This window comes from Lampetra planeri, chromosome 57, assembly GCF_965212315.1.
Source record: "Lampetra planeri chromosome 57, kcLamPlan1.2.h2, whole genome shotgun sequence".
In the NCBI taxonomy this organism is placed as follows: domain Eukaryota; kingdom Metazoa; phylum Chordata; class Hyperoartia; order Petromyzontiformes; family Petromyzontidae; genus Lampetra; species Lampetra planeri.
The window spans coordinates 6548849-6569503 of NC_136163.1; the positions used below are offsets into that span (position 1 = coordinate 6548849).

At 52.1% G+C, this 20655-nt stretch overlaps 1 protein-coding gene across 1 annotated transcript; it reads right to left on the bottom strand.

Moving 5' to 3' along the window:
• Positions 1–102: 102 nt before the first annotated feature.
• On the bottom strand, positions 103–15017 carry FAM162B (family with sequence similarity 162 member B). The gene is made up of 4 exons (XM_078618334.1): positions 14075–15017; positions 11294–11402; positions 5490–5598; positions 103–1424 (listed from the first exon to the last, which is right to left on the bottom strand). The coding sequence occupies exons 1-4, from the start codon at positions 14277–14279 to the stop codon at positions 1317–1319; spliced, it is 531 nt and encodes a 176-aa protein (XP_078474460.1). The 5' UTR covers positions 14280–15017; the 3' UTR covers positions 103–1316.
• Between the last annotated feature and the right edge of the window lie 5638 nt (positions 15018–20655).

Consider the following 20655-nt stretch of genomic DNA (forward strand, 5'->3'; position numbering starts at 1 on the left):
TACCACAACGAACAGATCCGAAGGCTCTTCGTCTCGATACGCGACGCCGGGTGAACGATTCGAATGAAATCGGGAGCGAAGGATAACAAGTGATGCAGGACATTCCATTTGTATTTTATTCATGCGCATCTTTGTGTGCTGACTGCCCCGGGACAGGCAAGCAGGTCCGATACCCCGCGACGAACAGGCACTTCAAGGACCGCAATGCACTTTTCACATCCTTGCGTCCACCCTTGTAAACAAGATATTGCTTCTCATTGGACCCTCGCATTATTTATTCATGCCGCTCAGCCAGAGGCACTAAAACCAGTAACGCAAATTGGCAGCAGCAGCAGGCAGCGGCTTGAGTGAGGACAGTGGGTGAGAGGTGACAAGCTTCTTGAATTGGTTACACAAAGGCCGGGGAAACAAACAAAAACACATTTAAGCTGATGCCTCTTTTTTTTTTTCACCGTACATCCCGAGCCACGCTTGGGCTGTGCCGAGCCAGCCAAGCACGAATCACGACGCGCCACTGCGAATTTTCCACCGCAGAACCAGAGCCGTGCCGCTGACGTCACTCGCAGTGAGAGGATTGCAGACAAACTCGCGCAACACGTGGAACGATTGGTGGCTCTCCTGGCCCTGCTTGGCCCCGAGCCAGATGCAGATGTCCCCTGGCAGTTTCACGGTTTTGGTTCTGACTTGGCTTGGCAATTAGCCCAGTGGAAAATAAAACAGCCGGGCTGTGAGGGCCCCCGTGCTGGCTCGGGTCGGATGTGCCAGTGGAGAATTGGGCAACGGTGTGCAGAGGAAGGGAAAGAGGGTGGACGTGTCCCGCAGTGAGCCCGCCGGGCAAATATACAAACAGCAATGTCCACAGCCAATGACGTTTGGCTACGACCTTGCCGTTAGCGAGCCACACCGCGACCACAGCATTCGTCGTTCTCTCGCTGAGATTTCGTTGTTAATTGCGCAGCATTAACAGAATCATCATCACCACCACCGCCATGTCATTTGTATATTCGCCGTGTTTTTTGGTCTTTCCCGGTGCCCTGCTGTCTCTGCGAACGCTGCTACGTCATCCCGACCTGCGTCTTCATTGGGACCTCAGTCGTGAGTTGTATTGCATCACGGTGAGTTCAGTCGCGTCGCAGTTCCGTTGTGTCACCGTGCTGTCGTGTCACAGTGCTGTCCGCCTCTCGTGGCCGCCGTCGACTAAAAACAGAAAAGCACCGCCCGACGAGACGTCTCCCGCCGCTAATTCCGCGCACAAACAACGGAGAGAGCACCGCTGGACGACAGGACCCGGGGTCGCCCAGCCCCCCGGGGGTGGCTCAGCCGCTCTTGGCAGTGATGGCGTCCTTCTCGCGCCGAGCCTCCTCGTGGCGCTCGGCCTTCTTGGCCAGGTTCATCACGGTCAGGGACTCGTTGCGCTGCGCTGCCTGGGGGTGGGGTCGTCATGCGGGCGGCAGGAGGTTCACGTTGAGTAACAACAACAACAACTTTTGATTTAAAGCTTTCGTGACTGCAGGGATTCATATTCTTGGTTCTTTCGGTAAAGTCACGTAGAAGGGAAATAATAAAGTATTGTTTTATATTTCTATTATTTTATTATTTCCCTTCTACGTGACTTTACCGAAAGAACCAAGAATAACAACAACAACAATAATCGTAATAATAATGATGATGCAATTTGTAACGCGCACAATATTAGAATCATAATCTTTTACGCACACTGAAGGAATCCGATGAGATTTTAATCTCTTTTTTTCACAGATTTCCAGTAGGACAAACAATATAAGAACATGATAGGAATGCAAAGTATAGAAAAGGTAAGCAAATCACTTTACAAAAATAACTGAAGTATTTTTATTTTGTACCAGGTAAAGGCCCACTGAGCCACAAATGATAGCTTAATCGTGTGGAAATTTATAGCAGAAGCCAAATGTATTTATTCAGCTGTGCCGGGTGGAGGAGGCCGTAGATGTGACGCGTCGGGATTTCACTCACGCTGCGATCTGACCTCAACGAAAATCATCGATAGAATCCTAAACATCGATCGCAAAAGCCTGCACCGTAAAAAAATATATAAAACGTGAATTTATATTGCGTCTAAATACAATTTGCATCTGAAGACCCTGTACAAAAACAGTTTAACTTAAGCATCATGTAGGCAACGAAATCCAATTATACAGATGTAATAACAATAGAGCCTGCATGCGGTGTGAGGGGACTAGTGGCCACGGGAGGTAATGACAGGGGAATCAGTTGTGAGTGTGAAGGGACTAGTGGCCACGGGAGTTAATGACAGGGGAATCAGTTGTGAGTGTGAAGGGACTGGTGGCCACGGGAGGTAATGACAGGGGAATCAGTTGTGAGTGTGAAGGGACTGGTGGCCACGGGAGGTAATGACAGGGGGGTCAGTTGTGAGTGTGAAGGGACTGGTGGCCTCATGGAGGTAATGACAGGGGGGTCAGTTGTGAGTGTGAAGGGACTGGTGGCCTCATGGAGGTAATGACAGGGGAATCAGTCGTGAGTGTGAAGGGACTGGTGGCCTCATGGAGGTAATGACAGGGGGGTCAGTTGTGAGTGTGAAGGGACTGGTGGCCTCATGGAGGTAATGACAGGGAAATCAGTTGTGAGTGTGAAGGGACTGGTGGCCTCATGGAGGTAATGACAGGGGGGTCAGTTGTGAGTGTGAAGGGACTGGTGGCCTCATGGAGGTAATGACAGGGAAATCAGTCGTGAGTGGGAAGGGACTGGTGGCCTCATGGAGGTAATGACAGGGAAATCAGTCGTGAGTGTGAGGGGACTAGTGGCCACGGGAGGTAATGACAGGGAAATCAGTTGTGAGTGTGAAGGGACTAGTGGCCACGGGAGTTAATGACAGGGGAATCAGTTGTGAGTGTGAAGGGACTGGTGGCCACGGGAGGTAATGACAGGGGAATCAGTTGTGAGTGTGAAGGGACTGGTGGCCACGGGAGGTAATGACAGGGGGGTCAGTTGTGAGTGTGAAGGGACTGGTGGCCTCATGGAGGTAATGACAGGGGGGTCAGTTGTGAGTGTGAAGGGACTGGTGGCCTCATGGAGGTAATGACAGGGGAATCAGTCGTGAGTGTGAAGGGACTGGTGGCCTCATGGAGGTAATGACAGGGGGGTCAGTTGTGAGTGTGAAGGGACTGGTGGCCTCATGGAGGTAATGACAGGGAAATCAGTTGTGAGTGTGAAGGGACTGGTTGCCTCATGGAGGTAATGACAGGGGGGTCAGTTGTGAGTGTGAAGGGACTGGTGGCCTCATGGAGGTAATGACAGGGAAATCAGTCGTGAGTGGGAAGGGACTGGTGGCCTCATGGAGGTAATGACAGGGAAATCAGTCGTGAGTGTGAGGGGACTAGTGGCCACGGGAGGTAATGACAGGGAAATCAGTTGTGAGTGTGAAGGGACTGGTGGCCTCATGGAGGTAATGACAGGGGGGTCAGTTGTGAGTGTAAAGGGACTGGTGGCCTCATGGAGGTAATGACAGGGAAATCAGTTGTGAGTGTGAAGGGACCGGTGGCCTCATGGAGGTAATGACAGGGGGGTCAGTTGTGAGTGTGAAGGGACTGGTGGCCTAATGGAGGTAATGACCGGGAAATCAGTTGTGAGTGTGAAGGGACCGGTGGCCTCATGGAGGTAATGACAGGGGGGTCAGTTGTGAGTGCGAAGGGACTGGTGGCCTCATGGAGGTAATGACAGGGAAATCAGTTGTGAGTGTGAAGGGACTGGTGGCCTCATGGAGGTAATGACAGGGGGGTCAGTTGTGAGTGCGAAGGGACCGGTGGCTATGGGAGGTAATGACCCCCCCGCCCCCCTCCCCTGCTCTGCCCCCCCGCCCCCCTCCCCTGCTCTGACCCCCCCGCCCCCTCCCCCGCTCTGCCCCCCCCCGCCCCCCTCCCCTGCTCTGCCCCCCCCCGCCCCCTCCCCCACTCTGCCCCCCCCCCCACCCACCCGCCCGCCCCCACAAAGGGGAGGGACACGGTGCGCTGCTGCTTCCCGCAGAAAGTCGAACACTTGGATGATTATGCAAGTCCGCATTGTCCGAAGCATTTCCTGAACTTGCACAAAAATAAATATTGTCTACGAGAGGCTGGGGGGGCTCGTAAAGGCCCTTTGTGTTTGTCCCGGAGCACAGAGGCACCAGGAGTCGCTGAAAACCTGGGTTCAAACACAGGCCCCGGGGTGTGTACTGTGTGTGTGTGCGAGGGGAGCGGTGGTGCGGCGGTTAGCGCACTGCTCACGGCCAACATCAGCGACGATTATCTGAACCGGTCCTGGGCCTCTCCTAGGTCAACTCACCACTGAGGAGACAAAGGCGGCCGGGCGTGGTGCTGGCCACCCGCCCCCTCGTGTGCCGTTCCGGCCTTCACAGATGCTCGCTAACAGCACTTGCCCCAACAGTCTGTTAAGGCTACACGGGTGGATCTTTGTCTTCTGCTTGTTTTGTTCCACCCGCGACTAAAAACCGCGGTTCTCTGCCACCGCTGTCGAATTTCGCCGCTGCCGCCACCGGCTACTGCTTTGCTGTGGCGGCTCTCCGGTCGCTCTCCCCTTCCAGGGGAGTTTTGCGCGTGTTTGGTGGGCGCGGCGATCTCTGACGTCTTTCACTCCGCTTGCTGGGAGCTCCTCCTCCTTCTTATTTGGTGGTGGGGGTGGTGGTGGTGGTGGTGGACAACGACTGAGCAGCTCGCTCGCCGGTCTTGCCACGGCTCTCGCCGCTCATTGGCCAGGCTCTCAAGGGTTGTTCGAATTCAGGGCTTAATCGATCATTTTAAGCCGGGTGTTTCCGCGTCAGTGAAAATATGTCCACACGCGGCACACCACATCCAGTACAGGGACTCGTCTACTTACGAACACTCGACTTACGAATTTTCAGAGATACGAACAAACCTGGTCCGTACGTCCAGGTTGCCTGTTCGGACCGAGAGTCGTAAGTTCAACCGCCGCGCAATAGATGGCAGCAGCGGCATCTACATCTGCTGAACGTCAATAACCAGTGCATCTACATCTACAGAACATGAAGAACCAGTGGCATCTACATCTGCAGAACGTGAAGAACCAGTGGCATCTGCGTTTGTAGAACGTGAAGAACCAGTGGCATCTACATCTGCAGAACGTGAAGAACCAGTGGCATCTACATCTGCAGAACGTGAAAAACCAGTGGCATCTACATCTGCAGAACGTGAAGAACCAGTGACATCTACATCTGCAGAACGTGAAAAACCAGTGGCATCTACATCTGCGGAACATGAAGAACCAGTGACATCTACATCTGCAGAACGTGAAAAACCAGTGGCATCTACATCTGCGGAACATGAAGAACCAGTGACATCTACATCTACAGAACATGAAGAACCAGCGACCCCGATGATACCACAGAGGGCGAATTGAATCCCCTCGAATGACCTTCCCCCCACATCCCCCCACACCCCGCACCCGTATCGCGATGGCAGGACGCACGGAAGGGTCACCTGCTTGCCGGAGGCGATCATGACGAAGCATCCGATGATCGTGAGCAGCATCATGAAGTAGCAGACCTTCACGCGGACCTTGTTCTTAGCCACGTTCACCATCTCGTACCTGGGGCAGGCGAGACGGCGCGTCCATTTAAGGATGGGGAATGAGGAACGGGGAGAATGAGGAACGGGAGGAACGAAGAACAGGGGAACGGGGGGAATGGTGGACAGTCGCCAAACGAGACCTCAGCGCGTCACGGTGGTTCTAAAGCCAGGGTTGGTGGATCACGCAGAGGTTTAATCTCCAAACTGCCGCCGGCCTCTGAGGTGGCATTTGGAGAATGTCTATCGGACTCGAACTGCGCGGAGCTCCGAGATTGCGCGTCCGCCCGTCGTGCGTTCCGGGGAATTGCCTCCGGCACTTCTGAGTTGCTCCCACGAGCCAAACGCTGCTTCAATGGCACCGGCACGAACATCTCAACGCAACAACTTCCCCCCCGACCCCCAGCAAGAGTCCTCGTGAGCGCGACTCTCCCACTTAGGGTCGCGAGTTCATCTTACAAAGCGGCGGACTGACAATTGCCTCTCGCCGCATCGCTGGATCTCAGCAGCGATCTTTATATATTTTTCTTCACGACGCCTTGTTGAGATCTGACCTAATTGTATGTTTATACTAGCAAGTGTACCCGTTCTTCGCACGTAAATTCATAGTTTAGTCCTAGTATAGATAGTTTAGTCCTAGTATAGTTTAGTCCTAGTATAGATAGACATCATTGCTCCCCCCCCTCCAGCCGCGCATTTGTGCGGGATACACGGCCGACGCGGAGGGTGGGAGGGGGTGACGTCACAGGCACACTGCGTGACGCTGCCGTATGCGGGTGACATCACAGATGTGACGTCACCGCTCAATACATTATATCCATTATTTCCCCCCCCCTCCCCAAAAAAAATATATACAAAAGTCTATTTTTATACTTTTTGCATTGTGTACAGTATGGAAACTACCCACATGCCAAATTTCAAGTTTGTAGCATGTTGGGAAGTATGCTAAACATTTCGAACAGACACATAATCACAAATGTCCCTTTTATATATCGAAGATATAGAGAGAGAGAGCGAGCGTCTTCACTCAAGACGCTGGACACGGCTTACACAATTGTGGCAGGGATGTAAAGATGTAGGTGGCAGGGGGGGCGTGCTACAAGAATTGAGGAATGAGTGACCGCGATAGAGACGGAGTACTTGGGGATCACGAGAGGGTAGGGGAGGGAGTTTGTGTTATCTCCCCCTGATCTGCACGGTGAGAGTGAGTGAGTGGAGTTTGTGTGACCTCCCGCTGATCTGCACGGTGAGAGTGAGTGAGTGGAGTTTGTGTGATCTCCCCCTGTCTGCATGGTGAGAGTGAGTGAGTGGAGTTTGTGTGATCTCCCCCTGATCTGCACGATGAGTGAGTGGAGTTTGTGTGATCTCCCCCTGTCTGCATGGTGAGAGTGAGTGGAGTTTGTGTGATCTCCCCCTGATCTGCACGATGAGTGAGTGGAGTTTGTGTGACCTCCTCCTGTTCAGCAGAGTCAGAGTGAGTGAGTGGAATTTCCTTCGGGTTCTCAAGCGAAACATGCCAACGCACGACCCTCTTGAAAACGTCCACGGAGTCAGTGTGGCTTTCCTTGGTGAATATATTTACTCTCTAATAATTTAATATAGTCATTATATAATCATCATTTATTAATATAACAGAGGGCGGCGGAAGGTGACGGAGTCTCTCGTCGCCGCTTCCTCTACTCCACCGTTCCTCTTCTACGGCTGTGCCCCCCCCCCCCCCCACGTTGGAGCCTGTCGGGGTGTCCATGCGATTTGTGGGATCTGTGGGAGTTCATTCGCTCAAATGGCAAAACTTCGGCGAGTGGCTGGGGCCGGGTGCGCGACGCGTCTGGCGCTGATCGGATTATGACGCGAGACGGACGCGTGGATGTGTGGCGACTCGGGTGACAAACCTTTTAAGACAGTCTGCATCAGCAGCAGGCCACGCTCTCCCACCTGATGACGGACGCTTGTGTTGCGCCCAAAACGTCGTGATTTATTTCATTTTATACCCACGTGACTTTACCGAGTATAGTCAACAGTTCGTGAACCAGTTCAACTGACCGCCCAAGTTCCCGGCCACCCGTAACCCCCCCCTCGTGCAAGTTGCCACCACTGGAGGCTCCCAACCACAGCCCCTCGTGGTGCAACCCGCGTGGTCTCCAAACCACCCAGAGGGGCCCCCTGAGACGACTCCGTGAGACGACTCCGATCCTCTCCCGTGATCAGGACCAGAGGGGGGGCGGGGGGGAGAGGGTTGGTGGTCTCACTGCAGGAGATAACTTGGCAATGCATCGCTGTGTCTCTGCTTTTTAAAAATAAAAATGAAAGTTATTTGTTTAAACGTTTCGCAAATATGAGAAATATGAAGCTGCGCTCCCACGCTCAGTGGCAGGGGAGGAGAGGTCCACGACGCCGATTTTACGTCGCTCCGGCTGCTGCTGCTGCAGTCACCGCCCCTTCCTTGTTAGTGAGACTCGGAGAGACTCGGAGAGAGAGAACGCAGCACCAGCAACACTCGCAGCAACACTCACAGCGTCACTCCCAGCGTCACTCCCAGCAACACTCGCAGTGTCACTTGCAGCGTCACTCCCCAGCGTCACTCGCGCGCGCTGTCGCGACCTCCCCGTGACCCCCGGGGTCAGTTTGGCGTGGAGCCCCCCCCCCCGCCCGGTGGGGGTGACGGCGAGAGAGGGGGGGGCAGTGAGAGAGGAGGGGGGGGGCAGTGAGAGGGGGGGGGGGCAGTGAGAGAGGACGGGGGGGCAGTGAGAGAGGAGGGGGGGGGGCAGTGAGAGGGGGGGCGGCCGTTGGAGGCCTCGCGACGTTGAGCGCCGAGTGCCATGGGCGCGTCAAACAGCGTGTGGGGGGGGGGGGCAGCACACGCGGGGTCCAGGCCAATCGCCCCCCAATTCTCCCGATTTGACTTTAAACAAAGGAGACGGCCAAGACGCCTGACGGCTTCCCAACCCCCCCACCCCCACCCCCCACCGCCCCTGCTGTAAATTTCCTGCTGTAAATTTACAAATAAACAATTCCTTCTGGGACTTGACATGAACGCACGCACGTAGCGTCTAAAATTACAACGAGTTTGTTTCCCTTCGCCCTGCCCGTGCGTGCGGGCGTGTGTCTGTGTGTTTGTGTGTCTGTGTGTGTTTGTGTGTTTGTGTGTGTCTGTGTGTTTGTGTGTGTCTGTGTGTTTGCGTGTTTGTGTGTGTCTGTGTGTTTGTGTGTCTGTGTGTCTGTATGTCTGTATGCTTGTGTGTTTGTGTGTCTGTATGTACTCGCTAACAGCGCTTACCCCACAGACTATGTTTTGCTATGTTTACGTTTTATTTGATCAGGTAAGGCCCACTGAACTGAATAGCGCTTTGTCAGAAGCGACCTGGATATCACAAATGATAGCTCAACGAGGTGGCCCATCATCGTGTGGATCTGTTTAGCAGCAGACACACACTCCAAACGCGTGATGTTTCTAAATGTGGAGAGAAAAACCGGAGGACCCGGAGAAAAATCAACGCGACCACGGGGAGAGAGAGAGACACGCAAACTCCAAATATACAGCAGCAGGCGTCAAGGTGGGGATCGAACCCACGGCCTCCTGCACACCAGGCGAGGTAGTTAACATCTCCTAGCCACCGTGGCGCCCAAAAGTCTATCAAGGCTATGCAGGGGATCTTTATCTTTCTAGGGGAGCGGTGGTGCAGTGGTTAGGGCACTGCGTTACGAGGCCCGGCTGCCCGAATTCCATTACCGGTCAAAATCAGTGAAACCGGTAACTGGGCATCCTCTAGGTCGACTCAGCCATGAATGAGTACCTAGTCACCGCCGGTGTCTAAACGTGATCACCGGGGAGACAAAGGCGGCGGGCGGGCGGGCCGGGCGTGCTGCTGGCTTGCCCGCACTCTCGCCAGCGACACTTGCCCCAACAGTCTGTGAAGGCTACACGGGAGTGGGGGAATCTTTGCGTTTGTCCACGGATTTGTCGTTGTTGTTGTTGAGAAGGGAGATCGCGGGGCTCAGAGCGAATGCCCCGCGCGGTTTTATGAACTCGCTTTGTGAAGTTAAAACGCTCCAAAAGGAAAGTCGCGAGGCTGAAGTGCGCTGGAAAAACAAACACGCGCCAACGTGACCCCTCTCTTCCACACATTGTCCTCAACATTTACTTCTCATGCAGTTGAGAGCCAGGGGGGGGGGGGGGCATCGTGGAGATGCTCCAACCCCTTGCTCGTGTGCCCTAAGGTGACACGTAAAATGCGGTTTCTTTTTTAAGCGCCATCTATTGCTCGCGTAATTTTCCCTGATAAATATACTGAGCGGCAGCATCGGACTGTGGCATTTCCACCGCTTGCGTGAAATAAATGCTCATTTTCGAACGTGTTGCACACGTTGACATTTTCTGCTGTGTATACAAGACATCCTGCAAAGAAGCAAAACACAGGACGCGTGGTCGTAGAGGAGTGGCAAAGGGTGATGATATTCGGTGTGTTTATGTCGCGTTGATACTAGCAGGCCTCTTGCGGATGTCAGAGCCTCAATCCTACATGCAAGCTGCTTCCCGCAGGATTAACCCCCCTCCGTCTCTCTCTCTCTCTCCCACGACATCGCGTCCGCTGTGGCTGTGGTTGGCACCTTTGGCCACGATCCTCTGGCCTCGAAACCTTCGGTGCATTGGGGGACGTCCTCCGTCGGTCGTCGTTCGTTCGTTTGTGCCAAGAGTCGTGGTGGGCAATGTGAAACAGGGAGGTGAATACGCGGAGAGAGAAAAAATAAACCTCACTCTGTCGCGGTGTGGGATGACCACAGTCGCCTCGAGAACGGAACCACGGAGCGAAATCACGACCATGATGCACCACTCCCGCTACTACTGACGCGATCGCCTGGGACTCAGCCACCTACCTACTCGATGTACAATGACAGTTCTACGTCGATGTGAGCGGCCAAAAGAATAATCATAGTGATAATTGTTTTTTTACCCTTCTATCTGGCAACAAAACTGACACCATTTTTACAAGGAGTTATGTTTTTTGTTTGCATTATGACTGCAGGTATTGTGGTCTATGTAAACATGACTCCTTGTAAAAAAAGGTGTCAGTTTTGTTGCCAGATAGAAGGGTAAAAAACCAATTATATTTTTTACTGGCAAATGAGGTTCCAATGGTGGAATAATCATAGTTTGGGAAAGAATAGCTTGGCGCTCGAGATGGTTGCGGATGGCGGAAACTCAAAAGATGCCAACTTAATCATGATCTCCGGCTTACCCGCGAATTCTGGCTTACCCATGAATTCCAGCATAACTGTGAATTCTGGATTAACCGCAAATTCCGGCTTACCAATGAATTCCGGCATACCCATGGATTCCGGCTTAACTCCGAATTCTGGCTTATCCATGAATTCCGCCGTCATCCCGAATTCCGGCTTAACCCCAAATTCCGGCTTACCAATGAATTCCGGCTTACCCATGGATTCCGGTTTAACTCCGAATTCCGGCTTACCCGAATTCCGGCTTATCCATGAATTCCGCCGTCACCCCGAATTCCGGCTTAACCCCAAATTCCGGCTTACCAATGAATTCCGGCTTACCCATGGATTCCGGTTTAACTCCGAATTCCGGCTTACCCGAATTCCGGCTTATCCATGAATTCCGCCGTCACCCAGAATTCCGGCTAGGTCCGCGATTTCCGGCTCAACGGTTGTCCGCTCGTGGGCGGCGGCCGCGGCGAGGCGGGCGTGAGACTCACGTGACCACCTCCGGGATGTCGTCCTCTCGCTTGAAGCGGCCGGCCCACAGCAGCAGCTTCCTGTCCACGACGCTGGGATGGTATCCTGGCACCCTCTGCGCCACCCTGCCTGCAGGCGCGGACAACGCCACGCACGGGCGGGTGCTCTGTGAGTGGGACTCGGGGGTCGTGGGCGGAGGGCACTTTCTGCCGGTGAGACATCATCACCGGTGTGTGAGCGGGCCGCCACACGTTTGAAACCATTGGGGGGTTTGACAGCAGCACGATGATGATGATGGGGTGGGGGGGCGGTGTTTTTACTATTTGTGTATTGTCGGGGGGGGGGGGGGGCACCAGAGGCCATCAGGGGCCGTCAGTGGCCCTCGGCCCTTGCAATTACGAACACTGCTGTTGCGTGACCGTGTTTAAATGGCTGGGTGGGGGGGGGGCATGACGCAGCCAATGTTAAACAAACTTTAAGCCAATTTTGAACGCTAAACAGAGTGGGTAGCGATACGATCTGCGTGCGTCTCTCGTGCACTCTGCTCTGGTGACCACCCCCGCGATGTATATGAGTGCAGCCGGTGATGCAAATCGCGCAAATTATACGGACCCCTCTTCTTGGATCTTTCGGTAAAGTCACGTAGAAGGGAAGTAATAAAATAATAAAAATAAAACATAATAAAATAATTCTCACGACGTTTCGGCCACAACGCAAGCAGCCGTCCTCAGGTGAAGATCAGGTCTGTCGGGGAGACAGCGTCGGAAATTCATCGCGAGAATTATTTTATTGTGTTTTATTTTTATTATTTTATTACTTCCCTTCTACGTGACTTTACCGAAAGAACCAAGAAGATGAATCCCTGCAGTCACGAAAGCTTTACATCGAAATTTATACGGACCCCGTTTAGAAATTTTACCTCCAGCCCCCTTCCGACTCTCGCAAGACACTTTCTCCGATTAGCACGGTTGGCTACGTACGGTGCGAAAGAAGGTCAGCATACACACACACACACGTGCGTACGTTCCTTAATGGAACCTTGCAACGATTGAACGGTGCGAACTTTGAAGACAAGTCGCCATTGGTGTTAAATATTGTTACCGGCACTCTTTCACTTGCCTTCATGTTCACGGTCAGGTTTGTTTGGGGGTTAGGTCGCGGAAATGTAAATGTGTCGTAAACTCACCTCCACCCGACACAGCCAACTAGTAAGGGTTGTCACGTAAACAGAACGTGCCAATTCGTCACTAGTACAGCAACACACCGGTGTGTTGGAGAGCCAAGCCACAACATTTACAATTTGAGTACACAGTGATTACCACTAGCTTCATCAGCACGGTTGGCTACGTACGGTGCGAAAGAAGTTCAAGAGTACACACACACATACGCAGGTCCGCAGAGCTTGGGCAAGACGCGTCGCGGCTAGAAGGGATGATGACCGAGGGTCGAGAGGAATGATGCAGCAGCCAATGACTAACTACAGTATTACTGTTTACCATTCAATAATCACTACTACTGTTTACCATTTAATAATCACTATTAGTATTTACCATTTGTATTCTACCAGGTAAGACCCACTGGGCCATGTGGCTGTTCTTTCAGAGGCGAGCTGGGCTATCGCAAATGATAGCCCAACGAAGTGGCTTGTCATCGTGTAGAAACGTACTGCAGACAAATAATGGAAACGCGTGATGTAGGATTCTAAATGTGGAGGGGAAATCTGGAGGACCCGGAGAAAATGCTGCGCGACCACGGGGAGAGAGAGAGACACACAAACTCCAAATACACAGCAGCAGCAGGCTTCAGGGTCGAGATCGAACCCACAACCTCCTGTATATCAGGCGAGGTAGTTAACATCTCCTAGCCACCGTGATGATGATGAGAGAGAGACACACAAACTCCAAATAGACAGCAGCAGGCGTCAAAGTGGAGATCGAACCCACGACCTCCTGTACACCGGGCGAGGTAGTTAACATCTCCTAGCCACCGTGATGATGATGAGAGAGAGATACGCAAACTCCAAATATACAGCAGCTGCAGGCGTCAGGGTCGAGATCGAACCCACGACCTCCTGTACACCAGGCGAGGGAGTTAACATCTCCTAGCCACCGTGATGATGATGAGAGAGAGAGACACGCAAACTCCAAATATACAGCAGCAGGCGTCAGGGTCAAGATCGAACCCACGACCTCCTGTATACCAGGCGAGGGAGTTAACATCTCCTAGCCACCGTGATGATGATGAGAGAGAGAGACACGCAAACTCCAAATACACAGCAGCAGGCGTCAAGGTCGAGATCGAACCCACGACCTCCTGTATACCGGGCGAGGTAGTTAATATCTCCTAGCCACCGTGATGATGATGATGAGAGAGAGAGAGACACGCAAACTCCAAATACACAGCAGCAGGCGTCAGGGTCAAGATCGAACCCACGGCCTCCTGTACACCGAGCGAGGTAGTTAACATCTCGCCAGCGCAGTGACAACGCGCCCGCGAGTACCACCACGGTGGAGGAGACGGAGCGATGCTGACATCCCCTCGTGGCACAAGCGCCGAGTGGATCGTTGCATCACCGGATCGCTAAAGGGGTCGACGACTTGGGGGTGATGCCTTCATCCAGCAGCCGATTCAGCGTGGCTGATGATGACGACGACGACGACGATAAAGATGATGACGGCGATGACGACGACGCGTAAAGATTCGACAAAATGGTTCGGGATGTATATTCAAGGACAGAGGACATTGAGACGAGACACCCTGGGAGAAGGGCAACGGATACCGACCAGAGCCTCTCTCCTTACCGTGAACATCATCGTCCCCTCCACCTCCTCCTCCACCTCCTCCTTGCCTGCAGCTGCTGGCCATGGCCCTGGCTGCCTCGCCGGCACTCATCGTCGTCGGCGCTGGCGCAGGTGTCACGGGCCAGGGGCCCGGGAGGACCCCCAGGGGGGCCGACTCGCCCTGAAGCCGCTTGCGAGCCACCGTCGATAGGACGCGGAACAGCATGGTGCTGGTGGTGGTGGTAGTGGTGGTGGTGGTGATGGTGGTGGTGCTGGTGGTGGTGGTGGTGCTGGTGGTGGTGGTGATGGTGGTGGGGCTGGTGGTGGTGGTGCTGGTGCTGGTGGTGGTGCTGGTGGTAGTGGTGGTGCTGCTGGTGGGGCTGGTGGTGGTGCTGGTAGTGGTGGTGGTGCTGGTGGTAGTGGTGGTGCTGCTGGTGGGGCTGGTGGTGGTGCTGGTAGTGGTGGTGGTGCTGGTAGTGGTGGTGCTGCTGGTGGTGGTGGTGGTAGTGGTGGTGCTGGTGATACTGGTGGTGATGGTGGTAGTGGTGGTGGTAGTGGTGGTGGTGCTGCTGCTGCTGGTGGTGCTGCTGCTGGTGGTGGTGCTGGTGGTGCCGCTACTGGTGGTGCTGGTGGTGGTGCAGGTGGTGCTGCTAGTGGTGGTGCTGCTACTGGTGGTGGTGCTGGTGGTGGTGCTGGTGGTGCTGCTGCTGGTGCTGCTGCTGGTGCAGCTGCTACTGGTGGTGATGGTGCTGGTGCTGCAGCTGCTGCTGGTGATGGTGGTGCTGCTGCTGGTGGTGGTGGTGATGCTGCTACTGGTGGTGATGGTGCTGGTGGTGCTGCTGCTGCTCGAGAGAGAGAGAGAGCGCTCAGTGCAGTCGGGTCGGTCCGCGCGCCGGGTGGAGACGTTTGTAGGGGGCCTGGGAGGCGGGGCGTGTGGGTGGGGCGGTGTCAGTCGATGAGTGGTGGGTGGGTGAGTGTTGGGTGGGTGGGTGAGTGTTGGGTGGGTGGGTGAGTGGGTGGGTGAGTGTGTGGGTGAGTGTTGGGTGGGTGGATGAGTGGGTGGGTGGGAGAGTGTTGGGTGGGTGGGTGAGTGTTGGGTTTGTGGGTGGGTGAGTGTTGGGTGGGTGGGTGAGTGGGTGGGTGGGTGGGTGAGTGTTGGGTGGGTGAGTGGTGGGTGAGTGTTGGGGCGTTGAGCCTTAACGTGAAGTCCAGAGTCAACCCAGACGCCAACGAGCTTTCATCATGCTGACATGATGAAAGACGATGTAAAGCTTTCGTGACTGCAGGGATTCATCTTCTTGGTTCTTTCGGTAAAGTCACGTAGAATGGAAATAATAAAATAATAAAAATAAAACATAATAAAATAATTCTCACGACGTTTCGGCCACAACGCAAGCAGCCGTCCTCAGGTGAAGAACAGGGCTGTCGAGGAGACTCTGATGAAAGACATTGCCAGCTCTCAGGCTTGCCACTTTTTCCACAGCTCAAACCGGGACAAACACCGGGGGGTGTTTCGAGTCGCCCTTTCCTGTAATGTCAAAAGTGTGCAGTCGGGAATACACGTCAGAATCAGAATACATATCTGTATTTATACTAAAGGAATCCGATGAGCTATAAAGCTCTTTATTCACAGATGTCCAGTCGAGGCACGGGGTAAGAATGTAACAACAAGAAATAGTGCAACACACACGATACGAGTGCAAAGTACAAGAAAGGTAAACAAATCACCCAACACACAAACACATACAACACTAGACCATCCCCAGCCTTACTCTGTGGTTCTTTCGGTAAAGTCACGTAGGTATAAAATAAAATAAATCACGACGTTTCGGGCGCAACACAAGCGTCCGTCATCAGGTGGGAAAGCGTGGTCTGATGATGGGCGCTTGTGTTGCGCCCGAAACGTCGTGATTTATTTTATTTTATTCCTACGTGACTTTACCGAAAGAACCAAAGAGTATATGGATTCCTGCAGTCACGAAAGCTTCAAATCAAGATCATCGCCATCCTACCAGGCAAAGCCCACCGAGGTATTAACCTATTTTTCAAAAATCGACTTGGCGACAAATTATAGCTCAACAAAGCGGCGAATTATTTGGACACTTATCGCAGAAAAATAATTGAAATAGTTCAAACGCACGTTTCTAAATGTGGAGGGGAAACGTGGAGGACCCGGAGAAAAAAAAATCCACGCCACCACGGGGAGAGAGAGACACGCAAACTCCAAATATACAGCAGCACCAGGCGTCAGGGTCGGGATCGAACCCACGACCTTCTGTAGACCAGGCGAGGTGGTTAACATCTCCTAGCCACCGTGGTGATGATGAGAGAGACACACGCAAACTCCAAATAGACAGCAGCAGCAGGCGTCAGGGTCGGGATCGGGCCCACAGCCTCCTTCATACCAGGCGAGGTAGATAACATCTCCCCACAATACCGGCCCCGTATTTTGGTACAAATCAATTCCCTGCCACCCGAACACAGACGCGAATTCACGAACTATGAAACAGGTGGCAACCCTATCAGCAATATGCAATTCATCATTAAGAAAAAAAGATGATCTCGCTTTGTGCGGTAGTAGTAGATGCGTTGCACAAAAAGGGCGCAAAACGCAAAATCGCAGAAGGCTGCCGAGTAACGCACAAAGTTCACAAACAAAATGTAGGGCCACGTTTGAGCGCGAGCCACACGTGCGTGACTTGAGAATCAGAATCTTGTATTTATACTGGAGGAGTCCGAAACAGAGTTTTATTCGGGTTAGATCGCGTAAATAACTATATATAAATGCACCATAAATTCATAGCTGTCAACTCATATAGTTTACAACGTATTCTTGTGCAGGGAAATTGCGTTTTTAGGTCCTTACGGCGTACAGCCGTTTAAATACGGGCAACATTTTATTTTTGCCTATTTGTTTGTGGTTCTCCCTTGTGATGGGGCTTTGTAGGATGAACGTTGAGATTTACAAGGGCACGGGGTGACCAATAATGACTGAATTGGTCTGTAATCAGGTAGGGCACTGACAAGGGGTTGACAGGTATGGTCTGCACCAACCCAAACTTGGTGATGGGGCGGTGTTGTTAGTGCATAGGTGAGTGTGTGTGTCAGGGGAGCGGTGGTGCAGCGGTTAGCCACACTACTGCTGGGTCTTCTTCTTTGTCGTGTCTCATGTCCCAACAACCTGGGTGGTCTTTTCCAAATATTCTGCACAGTCCACCGCTCCTGGGCGAGCGCTGGGTGTGGGAGAGATGGGGAGTGGGGAAGATGGGGGGTCCTGGGTGAGTGGGAGAGATGGTGAGTGAGTGGGAGAGATAGTGGGTGAGTGGGAGGGATGGTGGGTCCTGGGTGAGTGGGAGAGATGGTGGATGAGTGTGAGAGATGGTGAGTGAGTGGGAGAGTGGGAGAGATGGTGGGTGAGTGGGAGGGATGGTGGGTCCTGGGTGAGTGGGAGAGATGGTGGGTGAGTGGGAGAGATGGTGGATGAGTGGGAGAGATGGTGAGTGAGTGTGAGAGATGGTGAGTGAGTGGGAGAGATGGTGGGTGAGTGGGAGAGATGGTGGGTGAGTGGGAGAGATGGTGGGTGAGTGGGAGGGATGATGGGTGAGTGTGAGAGATGGTGGGTGAGTATGAGAGATGGTGGGTGAGTGGGAGGGATGGTGGGTCCTGGGTGAGTGGGAGAGACGGTGGGTGAGAGAGGTGGTGGGTGAGTGTGAGAGATGGTGGGTGAGTGGGAGAGATGGTGAGTGAGTGGGTGTGACGCGGGCGCAGTTGAACCGGGTCACATTGAGAGTGAGGTCCACGTGACAGAGAGCGATGGTAGGAGGGCATCACGGACAGCAGCGGAGCACGCGAACAGCGACAAAAGTCGTTCCAGTTTGGGGGGGGGGGGGAGTCCTCGGCTGCCCAGAGGGGGGCGTTGCGTCTCCTGCCGAGCTGGAATCTTCTCGTCCGTGCAAATGTCCCGAGTCACACCGCGCGGGGGCGACATTGCTCCAGGAATTGACACAAAAGTTCGAAATTCGTACGTTTAACTTCTTTGGCGCAGCGCGTAGCAAACCGCGCTGATCGGAAGGACAACGAACTAAACACCAAGAAAGCAAACTCTTTGGTTCTTTCGGTAAAGTCACGTAGGTAGAAAAATAATAGATCACGACGTTTCGATCGCGACACAAGCAATCACCATCAGGTGGGACAACCACAGCAAGAAACAACTGATCTATTATTTTTATACCTACGTGACTTTACCGAAAGAACCAAAGAGTATGGATTCCTGCAGTCAAGTTTCAAGTTTTCAAGTTTACTTATTAGGTATCGCCCTGTGAGCCATTCTGCTCTTGAATTGGCTGCAACCGCAACAAACAAAAAAAACATGGATTTAAAGCTTTCGTGACTGCAGGGATTCATCTTCTTGGTTCTTTCGGTAAAGTCACGTAGAAGGGAAGTAATAAAATAATTAAAATAAAATAAAACATAATAAAACAATTCTCACGACGTTTCGGCTACAATGCAAGCAGCCGTCTTCACCTGAAGACTAATTTCAGGGTGCTGATTCCAAATCTGATCTCAGATTTGCTCTATCACGTCTCATTTTTATGCTATCGGCATACCCCATTTTCATTGATTTTACCCGAAATTAACTCTGTCACTTATGATTGCAAGTTGTTGCGAGTCAGTGACTGCTTTAGTGTTAAAATATGGTGCTGTAATTTTAGGATAGTGTGTTTATAATATAATTTTATGTAGATATCCACATTTATTTAATATTTTTCTTCTGCAGTTTTTATTGAAAATGCAATATTTGATATCTCAAAAACCTGATGTGATAGACAAAAACTGATGCCAGATTTGGAATCGGCACCCCAAAATTATTTTAAAACCGTTGGAATACCTTATGCCAGAAAAAGTGTGTTGACCACTGTAATGCGAAGAGCAGAAACACTCCGAATGGCATGAGAATCGGAATCCTTATTTAGACCGGAGGAATGCGATGAGCTCTGAAGACACTGTTCTCAGATTGTCCAGTCAGGGAACGGGTCAGCAGGTCACAACAAACAGGACAACAGGAATTCACCATTCCAACTTCTACGTGTACAGGGCAAATGCAGTACACAAGACGACTTCTGACATTAATTACCGCCACTTCAACAGCCCTTGCCGTCTGATGTTCTTCACTCATTATCAGAGGAGGTCAACTTTCGCCGATAGATCATCAGCGTGAGTGCCGCCACACCGCCTGCAAGACAAAATAAGTCACTCATAATACAGGGGGGAGGGGGGGTTTGGGTTAAATCGCGTAAATATATGTGTCGTAAAACCTGCCACCACCCGACACAGCCAATGAGTAAGGTTTGTCACGTGAACAGAACGTGCCAATTCGTCACTAGTACAGCAACACCGGTAGTGTGTTAGAGAGCAAATCCACAACATTTCCAATCTGAGTTCGACGTTTCGCCAGTAACTACAACTAGCTTCGGCAGGCTGTCCCACACTGGCGTGCTGTACGAGTAACGAACCCGCACGTTCTGTTTACGTGACAAACTTTACTAATTGGCTGTGTCGGGTGGTGGCGGCTTTAACGACACATTTATATATTCACAAGATCTAACCCCCCCCCCCCCCAAATAAAACAATTTTGGATCTTGATTTAAAGCTTTCGTGACTTCAGGGATTCATCTTCTTGGTTCTTTCGGTAAAGTCACGTAGAAGGGAAGTAATAATTATTTTATTATATTATTATTTTATTATGTTTTATTTTTTTTATTTTATTACTTCCCTTCTACGTGACTTTACCGAAAGAACCAAGAAGATGTATTTTGGATCTTGAAGCTTTCGTGACTACAGGAATCCATACTCTTTGGTTCTTTCGGTAAAGTCACGTAGGTATAAAATAAAATAAAATTGTATTTTATTTCATACCTACGTGACTTTAAAATAAAATACATTATTTTATACCTACGTGACTTTACCGAAAGAACCAAAGAGTTTGTATTTTGCATGATATTGGTCGCGAACGCCTACGTGTTAAACCAAAACAATTCACATGTGTATATTGGGGGGGGGGGCGCACTAAAGGCCACATGGGGCCACCAGGTGGCCTTTAGTGTGGCCCCTCTCCTGCTGTAGTCCATCACCTCTCCTGCTGTAGTCCATCACCTCTCCTGCTGTAGTCCACCACCTCTCCTGCTGTAGTCCATCACCTCTCCTGCTGTAGTCCATCACCTCTCCTGCTGTAGTCCATCACCGGAGGTTCACTTGACGATGTCTCGCGCTGTGCTGCTGTCAAGCGAGCCGTGACGGAGCTGCGTAGGAGAGTGTTGCCAAACAGGTACGATGGCTCTGCCCTCCTCAAAACAAGAGAGGGTTTCTGTACGATGTTTCACCACCAGCGGTTTGCGAAACATTCTCACCGATTAAGGAACAAACAAACCAGCAATGTCCCCTTGACGCATCCGCATCTCCACATTAACACACACAAAACAATATATGCAGTGTTTCTTAACACGTTCCACCAGCCGCACCGGGAGTGCAGAATTCCTGCAGCATTGCGTCAACACGAGCAGCAAACTGTGGACACATTTGGTCACCGCGGTGTCTCATCAGCT